At 41.5% G+C, this 17634-nt stretch overlaps 1 protein-coding gene across 9 annotated transcripts in view; it reads left to right on the forward strand.

Annotated features, from left to right (window-relative positions):
* The window catches only part of RASAL2 (RAS protein activator like 2), a 202963-nt gene that overhangs the window by 82995 nt on the left and 102334 nt on the right, over positions 1–17634 (forward strand). For all 9 annotated transcript variants that reach the window (XM_069789664.1, XM_069789665.1, XM_069789666.1 and 6 more), the window contains 2 exons: positions 4857–4984; positions 14079–14205. In XM_069789664.1, coding sequence (XP_069645765.1) covers positions 4857–4984; positions 14079–14205 — 255 coding nt within the window. The remainder of the gene's footprint in view (positions 1–4856; positions 4985–14078; positions 14206–17634) is intronic.

Raw genomic sequence — 17634 nt, forward strand, 5'->3', positions numbered from 1 at the left:
GGGGAAAAAAAATCCTCCCTGCATACAAACTTGGCCACTACATTAGTTACTCAGCTGCTTGGCAGCTCCTCATTGGAAATAATAGGAACAGAATACAGACCCTAATAAAGTTGATGAAAATTTGGCAAGTACTTCAGTAAGCCCGTGATTTCACCATAGGAAGAGTGTGGTTCAGAAAAGGAGCTTTGACACATGCCAGGGGTGCTCTTGTCATCACTGGGATGGAGGTTTATGTCTGTGTTTTTATTGATGGTAGGTAGAGAGTGCTTTTTGGCAAGGAGACTAAAGGCATGAATTTACCTTTAATGTAGTTTTGTTGCCGTGATTTCTGCTAATTCTGTCCTTTTCACTAGCTCTGAAGAGGAGAGAAGATGCTGCTCTTCTGGTTGTAGAAGAGCTGTTGGGGACTAAATGACACTGGAACACCTGTAATCTCTTGGAAATAATTCTCTGATTCTGCCCATTGCCTGCTTTTTGGAAAGTATTCTCCACTTGAAAATACATTTGGAATTTTAAAAAAAAGAATTGTTGCATACTTGCAATGGAAGATTCAGAAATGTTCCCATCTGATAGCACTAGTACTACTCCCTAAATACTGCAAAACTGCTGTCAGTTTTCATAAAATCACTTAGCCTTTCTGTGGGGATCAGCTTGGCACTGGCTGCTTCTTTCCTTGTTCCCTTGTCCTACACCAGTCAACACTTCTTTTTATTGTTATGTGGTTATGGCAGAACTTTTTTCCTCCCCCCCCCCCTTTTTTTTTAAAAATAAGCTCTGTACTTAAGGAATAATAAGGTACAAGTTGTCATTTGGCTGGCAGAAAGGGAGCTTTGTGGATATTTATAATATGCCTAATGGCATTTCAGAGCCCTGAGGAAAAACAACGCAGTTTCCAATCTTCAGCTATGTCGGATGTGGCAGGCAAGCAGTGGTGCTCTTCTCAGTTCAGCAGGGGAGGATACACCAAGAAAGGGATTTTTTTCCAAGCTGTTATTTAACTGATATTAGCATTTGAAGGCGCATAAGGCATGACCTTTAATCCTGTGTGTAGACTAACTGATCTGCTTGCTTGAATGCCTCATTGTAATGATGCAGAATGGAAAGGATTGCATCAGACCAGAGAAAGAAGTCTTCTGTCACCAGAACTTGCATATTTAGGTGTGTGGCTGCATGAGCCCATCCCACATGTAACATCTGCAAACTCAGAGCTTTCAGATACACTTCCCTGATCTCTCCTCCAACTCCTGTCTGAAACTGCATTCATCGGTGAGTTACCTCCCAAAGCACAAGCCTTCCTGTACGAGCTGATAGATAGTAGGCCCAAAGTGAAAAAGGACAGCCCTGACTTTTGGTCTTTCCAGAAGTGTAAGTGGTCCTAGTTACACATGGACTTTTTGCCATTCACCTCCATAGCAATTCAAACAGTGGTGGTAAATTAGTTTCATGGGGCATTAGTGGAAGAGGTCAGTGGGTTTTATTACATTCACGTGAAAAGTTGGAGCCAAGAATGTAAAATGAAAACTGGAGATGAAGAGTACCAGAAAGCAGAACAGGGTTTGTGAAGCGACTGAGTGTGTATGTGATACTGTGGAAAGTCCAAAAGAGTCTTCAGTCTAAGCTGGTAACATACTTCAGAGTAAGTTTTGAAGTTACAGCTGTTGTGAGAGGCTCCAAAGAGGTCAACCATGCAAGAAGGCTAGCTGAGAAATAATTAAATAGGTGGGACAAATGCACCAAAGCTACACTGCGATTTTTGTGGCAGAGAGTTTTCTTGTAACATGTATTCAGCATCCATCTAGTTTGCAAGATGGGCTTTCAGCATCAGCCTTGGGGAGAGGACTGAAGTTATAGGATCTGATACATCAGAAAACCAGCTTGCAACTGCTGCTCTTCGTTGAAGAGAGCACTTGGTCAGCTTGCAGGGGTGGTGGGGCTGTGTCCCGACATGTTCAAAAGGATACCAATACAAACACAAAATATTAATGCTGTGGTGTTCTCTTGTGGTGATTGACAGCTCCAGACACCGAGATGGCATGTTACTGCGCCAGCAGCCTGTGGAAAGCTGTTCTGACATAGCCAACCCACTTGGCAGCAGAGCCATGGCTGGCCCGCAGTGCCTGATGACTCACTTAAGTCCTGGAGTTGTTATTGCAGTGGAAGAAGTTGTTCTGTTCTTTAATTCCTTTGTGCAGCCTATAGATCTGTTGGATGGTACCCTGCCAAGGCTTGTAGTTAGTAGAAATTATAATGCGAAAGTCTTTCGGTGCTGGGCAAGTTGTGACTGTAGATTCTGCATTGGAGCTAATGGTCCAGAAGGGTTTTCTGTTGCCATGAGAAAGTCTATCAGCAGTTCAAAATGTAGTTTACTTGGTTATCACTCAGCGTAGCAGCTGGAGGCACTCTCTTGCTGCTAGCCCACCCACATGAACAGGACGGGGCACACCTTCATCCTTTTTTCCCCTTGGTGATTTACCATGTGCTTTCATTACTCAAGAGACTAGATCCTCAGAGCTCTGGTCTTCACATTTCTGTTGCACGCTCATGCTGGGAGCCCATGGCTTCCTCCTTCTTGCTCATTTTCCCTCTGTTAGCTCGTTGCTCGTAGGTTTGTCTTGCTTAGCTGTGGGTAGGGTTCATGTGCTGCTGTTTGGGAAACCAAGGTCTAAGCAGGAGCAACAGTGGTTTTATTTTGCATCTGGTTAGGTGTTTGGTTGGACACCATGATAAATGTGAGTTGAAGTTGTGCCAAAAATCTACCTGGAGGGTTAATTTCTATAAGATGGACAAATACGTAACTTGTGAGAGAGTCTGTTGGGCTCCAGGAGTTTGCACAAGTGCACTTTTGAATCACAGAGATTATGGTGGTTTCCCTTAATTATGCTTATGCCAGAGTAGAGTTTTGGGCAATTTTTAGACACACAGCGTTGCTTGTCACTCTTGGAAACCAAGCTTTGTTAGGAGAGGTGTGGAGCCTGATTCTGAATCTCAGCTTCTTCCCTGAATTATCTCACCTGAAATTAAGGGAGCAAAGATGCATTTCTTTATTATTCGGAGTAGTAGGAACCATGCAGTCCTCTTCTTTTTCTTGCTTAAAGGTATCAGATTGCCTGTTTCAAGCATTCTGCTGAACAATCACAAAAATCCTAATGCAACGTGAGATTGAACTAGGTACTGAAAGCTATCTTTCAAGTTAATTTTCCAGCTTTAGAAGTTGACACTTTCCTTTCAATGCGGAGGCAAAGGTGCTTATACGCAGGAAAAGAGTGTGAAGATGTTGCGGCTTTTTTAATAATTAGGTGGGATTTGGCATACACAGGGTCTGCAAGGAGTGAAGTCAGTTGGAGGGGTTCATTGCTCAACGTTTAATGCTTGTGTTTGGACTTGCACTGTTCCTTGCGGCTGGAAATGTGCTGGGTGTTTGAGGATTCGCTGGCCTCTAGTGGTGAAGCTGGGTAGAAGCTACAAGAAGCATCTGTGCTTAGCTCTGTGCAACCACTGGGTTATTAGTATGTGTACTAAAAGGAAGCTAACGTTACAAAACACTTTGGTTTTAAATACTCATTTTGCCTCATGGTCTCCTGAAACAGCTGAAGGAGGTCCTGGACTCCTATGCAGCAAGTGCCTGATGCAGTGTCTATTTTGGACCCCTTAGAGGTAGTTCAGGGACTTCAGGAATCTACAGTGTATATGTTGAGAATGGCTGATTTTTTTGCAGGTGAAGTTGTATAAAACTAGAGTGCAAGGTAAAACCAAAACTTAATGTTATAAAGCAACGAGAACTTACTCTCAAAACTTTAGAAAGAGGTGACTTGAAACTTTTCTAAGTTTGTATAAATTGTGCTACCCATGGCTCTGTTGTGTACATCCCTTTTTCTATTATTCATATAGCATTTCTGTCTCCTATAGAGAGATTTTTGTAAGTTGACTGCACACTTAATTCCCAGGGCAGCCTTCTTTGCACCCAGTCTTCTTGTAGCACTGACAGGGTACCTTGCTGCTCCACAGCTTTCTCTGCTTTTGAGCTTAGCTGCTTGGCAGTGAAGTCTGTCTGCTGCACTTGTTCATGTGCTTTCCTTTCCTAGTCTTGGAGAAAAACTTAGTAGTGAGAGGCACAATGTGATATGTAGCTCAAGCCTGAGAGACTTAAGGGAAATAGATTTTAAAATAAATTTTAAAAGATCAGCACTGGAGCCAAACAAGTTGGATTTTGGTTTGGTTTTGGGTTTTGGTTGGTTGGATGTTTTTTTTGTTTGAGTTTTGGCACTGTAATGGCTGTGGCTAAATGAAAATGCTGGAAGACTCCTATTTGTCACAATTTAATCAAACAGCATCCCTACCAAAAGATGATAGTAAGCCCTTCTCAATTAAATGCCCATCCCTTTGAATTTTCCCTCCCTTCTTCAAGCCTGCCTTCCTTGGTCCACATCTTCCTTCCTATGTCTTTCTATCCTTAGTCTCAAATAATCTAGTTTATTAAGATTTAGGGTACATTCAGGGCCCTACCTGTTTAACCACGTTTTTGAGAAGGCAGTGGAGGGAAGATGAAGTTTGCATGAGAGCTCTTTGTCAAAGAGTGAAATATAATTAAAAAAAAAGACCAAGACATTTATATTCATCTTGGGTATTGCCATTTTTGTAAGTCATGCTATAGATAAATAAGTATTCATGGTGTACCTTATGTAGCGTTCCACTGGGTGCCTCCCAGGATTAGCATTTTGTCTTTTAATATCCTGAAACAGGCCCTGCTAAGTGCAGATTGCAGTTTTGGTTCACATCTAGCTGCAGAACAGCAAAAGCAAAGAAGGTGGTTAATGACACATGCTAATCATTCTGGCGTCACGGTTTTCTCTTTGCAGATGTGAAAGGGCCACCTACACACAGACTGTCCTGCGGCCAGTCTCCCTACACTGAAACGACAACATGGGAGAGGAAATACTGCATCCTGACGGACAGCCAGCTGGTGCTGCTCAACAGGGAGAAAGAGGTGAGAGAAGCTCACGTTGGCCACTCAGGATATACCTTTTGGCCTTTATTGGTAAAACAGGAAGGCAGCTTTTTTCATCTCCCCTTTATTTTGTTCACAAGTTTAGTGAAATGTGTGAAAGGGGGGGAAAAGGGGAGCTAACCTATTCTGCGTATGGATGGCATGGCACACACAGTTATAATCCTGCTGGCCCAGACACCAGTTGCATGGAAGAGGTGACAGCAAACTGTGTGCATCCAAAACTCCCTCTTGGAGTTTCACAGCCTGCATTTAAGTCTGCCACTGCATCTTCCTACGTTATTGCTGCTTTTAATGGTAGTTAAAGCCACCACAGCTATGTAAACCTACCTCCTCACGTCAGTGCAGACATAAAGGTAGGGAAAAGTGCAGTAAAGGTGGGGGAAAAGGGGTTTTTTTGTGTCTGTATGGGAGTGCTGGGCAGAGGAGGTGTGTGCAACCTTCACACTACAATCAGCCTTGCTGCAGTCACAAGGTAAATTGTTTGAGACAGAGGTTTGCCCTCTCTTGCTAAATGCAGCAAGGAAGATTGGGTGCCCCTTGGCATGGATACTCAAAGCTATTGCAACCATCTTTGCTTTAATTATAAAATTACTCTCTGTATATATAGCATGTAGTACTTGGCATTGTGCCTTCCCATGAAGGTAACGTCAATATGGTAAAGAATAGGCATGTTTTAGTTGATTGAAACACTGAACAAGTAAATGCTGATAATTCCCTTCTCCTAGACTACACTACGATATGTGTTTTCTTGTGATATTTGATGTCTATAGACTGTCACGAACACATGAGCTTTAGAAGCATTTGATAATGCTCCTGGGTTTGTTTGTTTGTTTAATTATTCTGGTGTAGATTTACCCTGCTTTAAAATAAGTATTTCTGGAGGAGCTCTAAAATAGGAATGTTTTCAAATTACTGAAATAGATTTTATCACATATAAATGCCCATGAATTTGAGTCTAATACCATGGTTTCCTACATTTGGAGAGGACCTGAATTTTTGTGGGTTTTCTTGATTCTTTTGAAGCTTCTGTGTATGGCTGTGTACAGGCTGAGAGTATGAGACCTGTTTCTGATGTAGCACTAAATATTATTCATCTTCAGCTGTGATCAGGTTTATTTACAAGGGCTGAAATATTTCCTTGCATAGGGAGGGTAGGAGGAAATGGTTTAGAGCAGGACTTGAGTTATTAGAAGGGAACAACATCAATGCTAATGCATGGGAGAGGTGATCAAACGCAGGGAAAATGGAAGGCCCATATCATGATGTTTGTTTACTATGTAGTTCTCTTTCTAGTCTGACAGGACTGTCACCTAAGGAATTAAAGTATATACTGAAGAAACTTAAGGACATGTGAGAATTATTCCTAAAACAATACTGTACCAGCACAGCTGGGCTAAAAGGATGCATCTCATTAAAGAAATGTAATTGAAAACAACACTGGTTTATATCACAAGTCATTTTCTGAAGGTGGTAATCATGCACTTATGGGTTCTTAATTTCTCCTACTGCATACAGTTAAAAGCATTTTACTGGGAGTGAGATGAGTCTTTTGCTTAGATCCTGAGGAGTAAATATGGGAAGTCTGATGTATCACTGGTGTATTAAGTCATTACATACTAAGTTTAAATACACTCTTTTTTTCTTTGTCAGAAGCTGGAGAAATTCAGTATCAGGCTATATAGAGCCCGGGGTTTTAAATACAGCAGTAACCCCAAAAAATCGAGCAGCAGAATAAATCTTTGCAGCGTGCTCTCAAAGGAGCCTGCCCACACTATCACAATGAGAAATAACTTGTTTTGGGAAATGCTGCATGTAGATGGGCTGAGCAGACATGCCTTTGGTGCAGGTGTGACTCCACATGCTGATAATGTGATTTGTTTCAGAAGCTAGTAGCTGGAGTCAGATTTGCCATTCTGATTTTCAAGTAATTTGGGACTGCTGTTAAGTGAAAGGAAAAAGGGAACTCCTTGCAGAGTCTGTAGGAAAATAAAAGGTTGTTTTAATCTAGCTTCTGAGTCTGTACACATGGCAGTGTACATAGAATCCCTTGTAGAAACACGAAACATATAAGAGTAGAACAGCCAGTTAACAGAGACACAGAGCTGATGCTCTGGATTTGCACCTTCTTCTATTTTTTTCTGAAATAGAAGTATCCATTGTAGCTTTCATGAGAAAGGGAAGGGGAGGCGACTTGGTTAAATTTTACTTGGCAAGTCATTCAGAGGCGAAAGAGGCTCTATGAGATGTGATCTAGAAGTAAGCGTGAACACAGGCCTAAGGCAGCAATGGGGAGAAATGCTTGGGAAGAGCATAATGATTGAAAAGTATGTAGGAGGGGAATCAAAAAAAGCCCATGGGTGGGACCACAGGTACAGGGAGCCTAAGCAAAAGACTAGGTGAATGAGGAAGAGGGAGGTTACTTAAAGAAGAAAATTGAAGATTATGTTTAGAGTAAAATTATTGGAAAGCTGATGCTGGAAGAGGTTTTTTATTAACCCAAAATGATGTGATAGGCAACAGGAGCTGAAGATGGAGAGGTTCCTGTTCTGAACATGGAAATTACTGGTAGAGTGGGTAGGTCAGAATTTCTTCGGACTGCTGAAGAGGATCTTAGAAACAATGTGAGGGACAGAATGAATACCCATCAGTAAGGGGGTGGGTGTGGTGGAAGAGGGAAGAGATGTTAACAGCAGAGTGCCCTGGCAGCAGAAAGGGAGCACTCGCATCATCACAAGGCTGGTGTAATTTGAAAACTGAGAGTCTGAAGCATCTCATTTTATTCTTTGTGCATCTGCTTTGTTACTTCATGGAATAAAAATTCAAGCAGCTTAGCCTGTGTGAAATTAAAAGGGAACAGAAATGTTTGATGTTTATAATACTTTGTGAAATCATTATGCAAGTATGTATGTCAAAGCCAAAAAGTAGGAAAACATATACAAAATGCAAACAGGTAAATGAAAGATGTCTTAATTGTTTTGGGTATATTGCTAAGTTTGGTTTCTTTCAGTTAATGCTGTTAAAATAGAGCATTATGAATTGCACAGATTTTTAAGACTGAGGGAACAGTACAGAAATAAACAGAGTAGTAAGAAAACTCTTTTCTTATAACATGCCACCACTATGGATTTATTGTCAAGGCAGTTTGGATAGAGTACGTGCAAGAGAGATTTTGTGCTGTGCAAGCACAAGAGTAAGTTGGAAATCGGAGAAATTTTGAGGTACAACTTGATCCAAAAAGATCTGTAATTACTCAGACAAAAATGGTCTGATGGTATCACCTTGTGCAGTGTAGAAAAATATTAATTACTTGACACCTTGTCAACTTTATAAAATGAAAATAGGTGAGACTGAAGAATGAAGATTATTAATGAAGGGAAGAGATTGGTGCCCAAAAAGTAAGTAGAAAGGAAATGAATCCCTGTAGGGATGTGAGTGATGACTTAGCAAATAAGGAGTCATGAGTGACAGGAGATGTGCAATTACTGCTACATATCATGGTGTAGTAATATCTAGCAGCATCTTCCAAGACTGGGACAACAGGTCTAGACTGATTCACTTACTAATCAGGTATTTTTTCTATGAGGAAAACAGTTTCCCACTGTCAGGAAGGTGTAGGTATTTTCATCGTTTGCGAAACCTGTTCCAGAGGGGTAAGAGCACAGTAAAAGTGTCTGCAAAATCAGTGCCATTTAAACAGGGAAAGGGAATGAGTTAGTGTTTATGAAGAGCGGTTTCAGATAGATAATCCATTGCAGAGCACTTTCATGAGGGATGTGACAAATAGCTGCATCTGGTTTTGGGCTGCTTTTTAGTTAGTCTTTGTCTGTAACTTGGCTGCTGTCCTGCAGAATCTTTTAATTTTGTGTTCAGTTGGAAATGAAGATGAACAAAGCTTTTCACTGTGTTAGACATTTCCTTTTTCCTTCCTGCACCCAAAACCTCATCTTCCTTCTTGGATTTAGAGGTGGTTTTAATCACAGGCAAAGGGTAGTAGAGACCTACATTCACTGTGACAAGATTACTACTTATTGGTGCTGGTGACAGAGGCCAGTAGCAGGACATCTCTGATGTATTTTCCTACTCTTAAATCTCCTGTGACTGACACCAGTAGTGGAGGAACAGTGGTTATCCCAAGAGAAAATAGCAAAAGCAAACACTGCTGCTTTGGGGCCCCAGGGGCGATTCTTCAGTAATGCCCACTGCCATTCCCAAAAGATTTGTCACATTGGTATCTTACAGCAAATATATTTTACCTGTAAATAGGAGTTTGTCAAAGCTGAACCCAGTTGTAAGAAAAGATTTGCTTCAATTCTCAAATGAATTTAATTATTTATTTTCCAAAAGCCCAAAGAAATGTTAGTTGTCAACATGTTTAAAGTGGATTTCTATGTCAGAATTTTAGCCAGCTTATAACTTTCTGAAGAAAGGTAAAAATTAAAATGAATTATTTAACTATTTTGTTGACATGATTCCAAACTTTCTGACTATTAGTTCAGAAGAGATTGCAAGTTCTCAAGTTTTTCTCCTGAATCAGTCTTTCTAATCTTGAAAAATCTATCTGCAATGAAGAAACCTTTTTTCCTGTCTCTTTTTTTTAAAAGAGCCTAGCTCAGTTTGACTTTAAGAGGCATTAAATGCTTGTAAAGTTCTTACTCCTATTTCTTCTGAAATCTCTTCATTATCAAACTACTAGAAATCCCAAATATAGGCTTTTTATACTTAAAAAGCATGTTCAGTGGCAGGTGAGCTGTGATGCTTTTCAAGATTTTAGAGTCCGAGCTCTGAACCCATCCTTGTTAAATTGTGAAATTTGCCAGTGAAGGGTGGAATATGATCAAAATTGTCGAGGTTGCCAAAATTATCAGGATTTGGACTGTCCCTACATACCTTTTTGTCCCAGAGTTACACTGCTTGGAGTCCAGCCCTGAACCAGCAGCTTCAACACATCAGCTGAGGGTCGGACAGTTCCCAGGTTGGTGAAGTCTCAGCAGGGCAAAGAACAGGATAACAAAGCTGGACGGAAAAAAAAAAGAGCTGAAAGCCTAAATTGCCATTAGAGTCCTGACTCTGCAAGACTTTGTCATTCTCTTCGATCCTTTGCTGAACTGCTTGCTGCAGTGGCAGGGGCTGGAGGAGGGTTGGGAAGATTGCTGATGTCTGGCTTGATGTTTATGTTGTATTTAGTTGTGTGCCTGCTTGTGTTCCGGTGCCACCCAATCTGTGAATCCATTTGAGCTACCACAGAGCAGCTTATATACCTTTCTAAAAACATGTCCAGCCCCAAGAGATGCAGAGCTGATGACCAAGCTCATTTTGCATGTTCATGAAGCTGTATTTTTTAAGAGCAGGCTGATCTTATGCTAAGCAATAAATACTGGTCCTGCAGTCCTGGATTTAGTACTTTTTTGTCAGTATAGACTGAGACTATGGTTTTGGAGGATTGTTACTTAAAATAACACAGCACTTTTAAGTCAGAATTAAGGGGGGATCTTTTTTAGCTACTGTGCTACTTTAATCTTGTCCATGAAATTGTGGGATGTTTGTATATTCTCTGGTGTAGATCAAGCTATGTAGCATTAAAATGTTGTTCCTTACACAGTTTATGGAATTATTGAGTGAAACAAACAGTATAATTTTTTTCTCAAGCCACTATAAATACTCTAACAAAAGCAGGTTTTTTGCTGGTGTGGACTGTACTGCACTAGAAGAACATAGCTACACCAATGAACCTTTTTTTAGTGTGCAGTCTAACTGTGTTTTCCTAGTCTGGACAAATGTTAAGTACAAAAGGCTAAGTGACCCAGAATTAGGACCTGAGCTCTCAGACAGTCTTCCTGTTAATGGCTCAGTTCCTCTTTGAAGATAAATCCTATCTCTGGTATGCAGAAGTAGATTTGTTTTTGACACCAACTCCAGTGTGCTGCAGCTTGTTTGCTTTTCCCAAGGACACAAAGGACAGCCTGGCCTCAATCATCATTCTCCTCCTCACCCTCAGCAGCAAGTCAGTACATCCATAGCATCCTCTTGGCTATCGTCACTGTCGTTATATACACTGTTATCAGGGTGGTAGTACTGCTTTTTTTCGCGTCAGTAGATTAAAAGAATGTTTCTGTCATCCCATGTCTGAAAGCACACACAGATACTGAAGAGGTATAATTGAAAGAAAAGGGACTATATTAATTTCTCAGTTAAAAAATCTAATAGTGGAGAAGTCTACCCTGCAGGAGCTGTATTGGTATAGAGCTAGCAGTTAGGTGTAGATACAAGAAGTTCACTGAGAAAGGAGAATCACAGGGTCGTAGCTTGATGCTTTTAAGGTGTGCTGAAGCAGGTGTGTCGTGTGACTGGTAATAGCTGTTCTGGAAATACAGCTTGCAGCATCCTACCAAAAAATGCTCTGGAGTAAATCAGGAGAGGCAGAAGAGGCAGTGGAGCAGAAGAACCTTTAGCAGGGAATAAGACTAAATAGAGCCTCCAGATGAAAACTGAAAATCTGTGAACTTGATTGAATGAATGTGGCATAAACTAACAAAATTAATCTCTGCTTAACTTCCTAATGTGTTCTTGCATGGAGATCATTTGGCAAAGGAGCTGCTGTAAAAATCTACCAGAAAAGAAAGTAGCCTTAACAGAATAACCACGAGGGATTTGGGATACTTGTTTTGAAAAATGAGCACTGTTTGAAGGAGACAAATAGACTAGCATAGTAACAAATAGCATTAAAAGAAATGACCTTAAGAGAATGCTAAGTGCTTAAAAGTCAGGAAATGCCAGAACTAGTTTGTGAGAGCCATTGTAGCGCAGCCTGTTTCTAAAATAGTACGGTATCTTGTACATCTTTTACAACCTTCAGTACAAATGAATAATATCTTTTTGTTTGCTATTAATACTTGGTTTTCAGAGATGATTGAAGATGCAAAGGGATAAGCAGCACAGGAAATATAACAGGGGCTTGTATTCCTTTAGCTGCAAGCTGTCTTTTACATAGCTATATGAAAATAAATTGCCATATTGCATGTATCGGAGTCGTACTGTTGAAGCCAATGTCCTCTTCAAAAGTGCACTGAGATGTTTTCGGCACTGAGGGGTTGTGCCTGCCTCCAGCCCCTTGATGCTCTCTCTCTGTCTCCCTCATCCCTGGGGTTTCTTCCAACTGTTGAATATAAGGGCTTAAGGTGGCCCCACAAAGTTACAGCTTCCAGGTATGGTAACAGACACCAGACCAACAGCTTTAGGGATAAACAATTTATCTCTAAATAATGTTGCGGTAACAAATACAGATCAGGAGTACGATTATCTGGGTGGCTAACAACAAGAAATGCAGTAACTCAGTAGCACAATTATCCAGGTTGAAATGACAGCAAATCCAGTAATTCACCAACATGGAGCTAAACTTAATATCTGAGCATGTAAAAACCTGCAAAACTGTAGTCATAACCATGATTATCAGGCAGGCCAGCAGGACACAGGGCATGGCTTCCTCAGACAAGCGACTCAGACCAGCCAGCAGGCTCAGGGAATTCCTAGCTCCCCAGTTGGAGTGTCCTCTAGTTGAGACACGGAACCACTATCTGGACTTGTTAATCAACCGTCACATCTGCTCTCTGGCCCCCTTCTGTGCCAGTTCTTTGGGGTGCATGGGCCCCAGAAATACTGTATAAGGCAGTACTGGCCCCAGGTGCCCACCCATTGTTAGTGACTCAGTCAAGGAAACAGTGGTTACCATGGGGCCAAAAGCCTGTGTAGCTTGGTTCTGGAGACATGTTTTTCCCATTCAGTCTCCATCTTTGGTGACCAGCCTTTCACCAGCTTGAAGGATCTCTGCTGTCTTTTGAACCTCTTCAGATCAATGTGTATGTTCTTCAGAAGGGTAGAATGAAGGATGTCTTCCTCATACTGGAATCAATGTCTTCCTGTTGGAAGGATGTTTTCTGCAGTCTGTGGTAATCTGGATTGCACCTCTGGCGAGCAGGTAGCTGTCTGAAGGTTTTGTCTGTCTGCCCTTCTGTATGCAAAGTAACTGATGCTTGAATTAACCCATGCTGATCATGTAAACAAAATGAGGATGCACAAAGGTGTCTGTATAAATTAATGAAGTAGTTGGGTACTCTTCCTTATCCTCCAGATCCCTTTGTACATTTGGGGGGATTGGATTAGGAGTACATCAGGCTTGTTTCTTGTTCCCAGACATATGTGCTGTGGGGCAAAGAGACTGTATTGCTTAGGCTCTTTTAGAGCTCTTGGCTGTTGTCTAAATGCCCTGCAGCTGTAGTGATAGGTAGCATAACTTACCACTTTTTTTTCCAGCATAAGGCCCTCTCTAGAAAAATGCAGTTGTCCAGCCAGGTGTTTAAAGGCAAGGTTGGGGGGGAGCAAACACTGAGGGGTCAAGTTCTGCCAATATTTCAGAAGAAAAACAAGATCTTTATACATTCAGTACTTTTAAAGAGAATTAGCATACAGAATTTTATTACTATGAAATAGTGAAGACCCCAAGCCTTTCTTAGAGCCTTCTGAGGTCCCACTTGTGGGATGAGTTTGACTTAATGATAGAAGATATCCCCTTTCTCCATGTGCCCAATATGACCAGCAGAAAGTCCATTTTTCTCTGACATGCTGTAGCTGATCACTGAATGTGTGCTGAGACTGCAGAAATGCTTTTGTAATCTCAAAGTTTCGCATGTAGCCATCTGACCAGCAGCTTCTGCCTGACTTTCCCAGCATGGAAGTGGAGAAGGCTGTCTAGCAATGAGTCCGGCACTGGAGAAGCAGTTTCAAAAGGCAGGACTGCCTCGTTAGTCAGATGGGTCAGCTGTGTTGTGACTTGATACCTCTGGAGCGCAGGCTGCTGCACACCTGCATGCAGCCCTCTCTGGGCTGCATGTGCACTAACGCTCCTCACCGCTGCAGTGCTTGCCCGCAGAGCCTCAGGAATTGTGTGGTAAGGGCAGGCATTCGGAACTGCATCTGAAAGTTATTACCAGATGAGTAGATAATGGAGTCCTTATCAAGAGGCATATTAACAGCGTATCCCGGTGGCACATTAACAGCTGTCAGCATTCTTTTTATGCAGGTGCCTATCGATGGGGTCCAGGAGCCGCAGGTGGATGCTACCAAAGGGCGCTGCCTGCGCCGGACGGTGAGCGTCCCCTCCGAGGGCCAATTCCCCGAGTACCCGCCAGAGGGGGCCGCCAAACTAGGTAAGTGGAAACCTTGGCCACAATAAATTGATTTTAATTTATAGCTGCAAGCTGTTATCCAAGGGCACTGCTTCCCGAGCAGCATCCTTGCAAAGGAGCCTGCTGAGGTGGGTAGCGTCATAGGTGGTGGTGGAGGTCGTGTGACCGTGGAGTTGTTTGTAAATGCCTCCAGCAAAATGACTTGTAAACACTAGGATTTATCCAAGCCTCAGTGAGGTTATTATGGGGTACCAGAGAAGCTGGGCTGTTGCTGCACATGGGAAGGTTTGTAGCCGTGTTTCGAAGATTACTAGGCAGCCCTGGGTTTTACAACTGAGAGCTGCTGAACGCAGGTCAGTATGAATGCAGCTTTTGCAGATAGCTGTAAGTGGTTCCTGCTGTTTTTTAGAACTGTTAGGTGGTTATGTTTTACCTCACTTTGAGTTGCTCTGGAATTTCCTTTGCTTCATATTTTCATAACAACTATTGGATAACAAGTTTTTCTGTAACTTACCTCATGCCTGTTCAGGGTGCAGTTCCTAAAAGAACCAGCCAACTGCCTGCTGCTGTTGGCTATAATTATACATGTTGAAATCTAGGGAAAGCAAAAGAAAGGGCAGGTATTAAAAATGACAGACAAAAGCTCTGTTGCAGTAGTTTCCCAAGTCCAGATTTGGCCCAGTTCCCCCTCTTTATTCCACCCCACCTGTGGTTACATAAAGAGCATCATTCCAACTCTTTCCAGAAGAAAGAGCAACCACGCACAAGTGAACTCTTCTTTCTATTCCGAACCTATGCAAGAAGCTTTCCTTGGCATAGGCTGATAGGATCTAGGAGCAATTCTTTCTTAGTTCAGCTGTGAAAAATACCAGTCCTGGGAGAGAGTGAGCTATGAGGAAAAAAGTAACATGCATCTCTAAAAGGTAAAGCAGCCTTGATAACATTGTTATCAAAGGTGGAGAGCAGGTAAGGTATTTTTCATTTCACAGGCTCAGCTGGTTTGTATGCCAAATAATTTTATTCTGTAAGTATATTGCACAAAAGTCAGTAAAATCCCACTCTTCTAGATAGTTAACTAACACATTGCAAATATAGTACTTATTTATTTGTACTTGCCAATAGCACTATTTAACTCTTCCATATTTGAGGAAATCAGATAGGGTTCTTGTTTTGGATTTGTTTGATTCCTGGATTAGAAGTCTGAAAAGAAGCAGGGCAGGTTGGGGATTTAGGAGGGAAAGCTGCAAAATACTTGGGGATGAGTGACATAAACAGAACCCCTATTGGATTTGTTTGTGGCATTTCAAATGCAGCTCTAAATGATAATCTTGTTTTGCCGTATGAACAAATATTCATTCTTGTTCGGAACTAAACCCAGTATTAAACATGTTTACAAACTATTATAGGCAAAGTACTTCTCCAGATGTGTGGCTAGTGGGATGAATGAAGAATCGTATTTGCAACCAGTCTGCACTAGGCAATGAATATTATTTGCAGCTTTGCAAGCTAGAAAGACCTTTAAAATCTAGGATTTAAATGCCTTCTTTTTCTATACCATGTGCAAAGAATGTGTAGAAAAGTACATAGAAGAATTTCTAGACTTCACTGAGCATCTGAATAGCTGGAAATCCCAGTGTTACGTTTTTAAATGTAACCTTGTAACCTTCTTCATTTTTCTTGAATTGCTATTCTGTGCTATTTGGGTATATGCCTTACTATGTATTTTGCTACAATTTTAGATGCATGTGGCATCTTGTAGCGTGCTATTTGATGTATGCCTGACAAGAACATATTAAAAGTACAAGAGAAACTCATATCCACATGTCTTCTCCATATGAGAGCTGCAACTGTAGTGAATATAGATGTCACAAAGTGTGTAGCTAAAGGAAGTGGGCATACAGTGGGAGGGGAAGAAGACAGACATGAGCTGGAGAAAAACTGAGCAATGCCCATACTGTGAGGAAGGATGAGAGTAAGTGGGAGGGAAGGTTATATATAATCTTTTGATTGTAGCTCTGTTGGTAGTTCCCTTGTTTTCACATCCTGATTAGAAACATCTCTTATCATGACTACAGAATGCCTGCTAATGGAAAAAAGTGGGTTGACAGCAAGCAGTAGGAATAACTTTGTGTCAAGATGTTGAGCCAGAGGACAAACCAGTGAAGGAAACCATTGAACATCTTTATAAAGAGAAAGAAACGGATGGTGGCAGCCAGAATGTATCACCAGCAGTACAGATAACAACTGGACTAAAATAGCTTTGGAATGGACACCAAAAGCTGAAAAGCACAGCAGAGGCAGCTAAAATATCTTGTAGAGAAGTTGCTATGTAGAGCTGATAAGAATATCTAGCTTGTCCTAGGGAAGCATGTGCATAACATGGCAACAGTAGGCGTTGCATCTTATGATGATATCTGAAATAACTACTTGCAGAAGAGCTCCTTAGGGCTGCCTCTAGTGCAGAGGTTAAGGCATAGCAATGGCATTTGGTTTTTTCCCTAAGTAAGGTTGCCATACCTTTCTTGTTATTTATTGATTGATTGATTGATTTTGAAAAAAAGGAAAATCAGGTGATGGAACTCTTTTTCATCTGTAGCACTGCAGTTACACCTTGTATGAAATCTCAAGAGTATTGTATGAGGTCAGTCTTTTTGTTAATGGAGCAACTGGAATGGTGTGTTCTTCAGGGGATCAGCATAATCAGCAGAAGTACCCATTCTGCAAATTTTTGTGGCATTCTTTATAGCATTGTGCACACATCCTTTTAGCACCATTCCTAGGAAGTGTGGGGGAGAGAAACTACCCACGTTACAGCTGAGAAGTTGAAGCAAGAGATGTGTAACTCGCCAGAGGTCAACATTAAGTCGAGTGTGCTTTACCCAAGGGCTGTTGTAGTCATTCTTGTCGTCTCTTTCATTTTTACCCTTGCTGCAGGGTTGGCTCAGCTGTTCGTGAGGCAGCTGCTGAACCACCATGGTTTACAGTCCCGTGTACTAAGATAGACACCAATTTCCACATACTTCAGTACAGTAAGCTGTAATTTGTGATGGTTCAGCAGCTGCTAGAAGAGCAGCTGAGCCATCCTTTCTATGCAGGCAGAAACCACTGTGGTCACCCTCGAATGAGAGCCGGAGGGGTGGACACAAAGATAAAACACAAGATAGAAAGTGACTTGTTTAAACAGCGAAAACTAATAAGATCATTTAAAAACTGTAACACCAGAGGACACTCACCATCTACTGCTAGCTTAGGAGCTTGCCCTCTGCTTCCAGACAGTGGAGAGGTTGTTTCTAATGTTGGAATTCTTAATTCCTATCTGGAAGGTACACCGTACAGAGTTGTGTCAGCAAGCCATCCGTTAAATATATGCCATGAAATTTCCTTGGTACGTAATCTGTATCATTGTAGTAATTCTTCTGTGTGAGTGAATAGGCACACTCTAAATATGTC

The sequence above is a fragment of the Haliaeetus albicilla genome, chromosome 8, assembly GCF_947461875.1.
Source record: "Haliaeetus albicilla chromosome 8, bHalAlb1.1, whole genome shotgun sequence".
NCBI lineage: Eukaryota > Metazoa > Chordata > Aves > Accipitriformes > Accipitridae > Haliaeetus > Haliaeetus albicilla.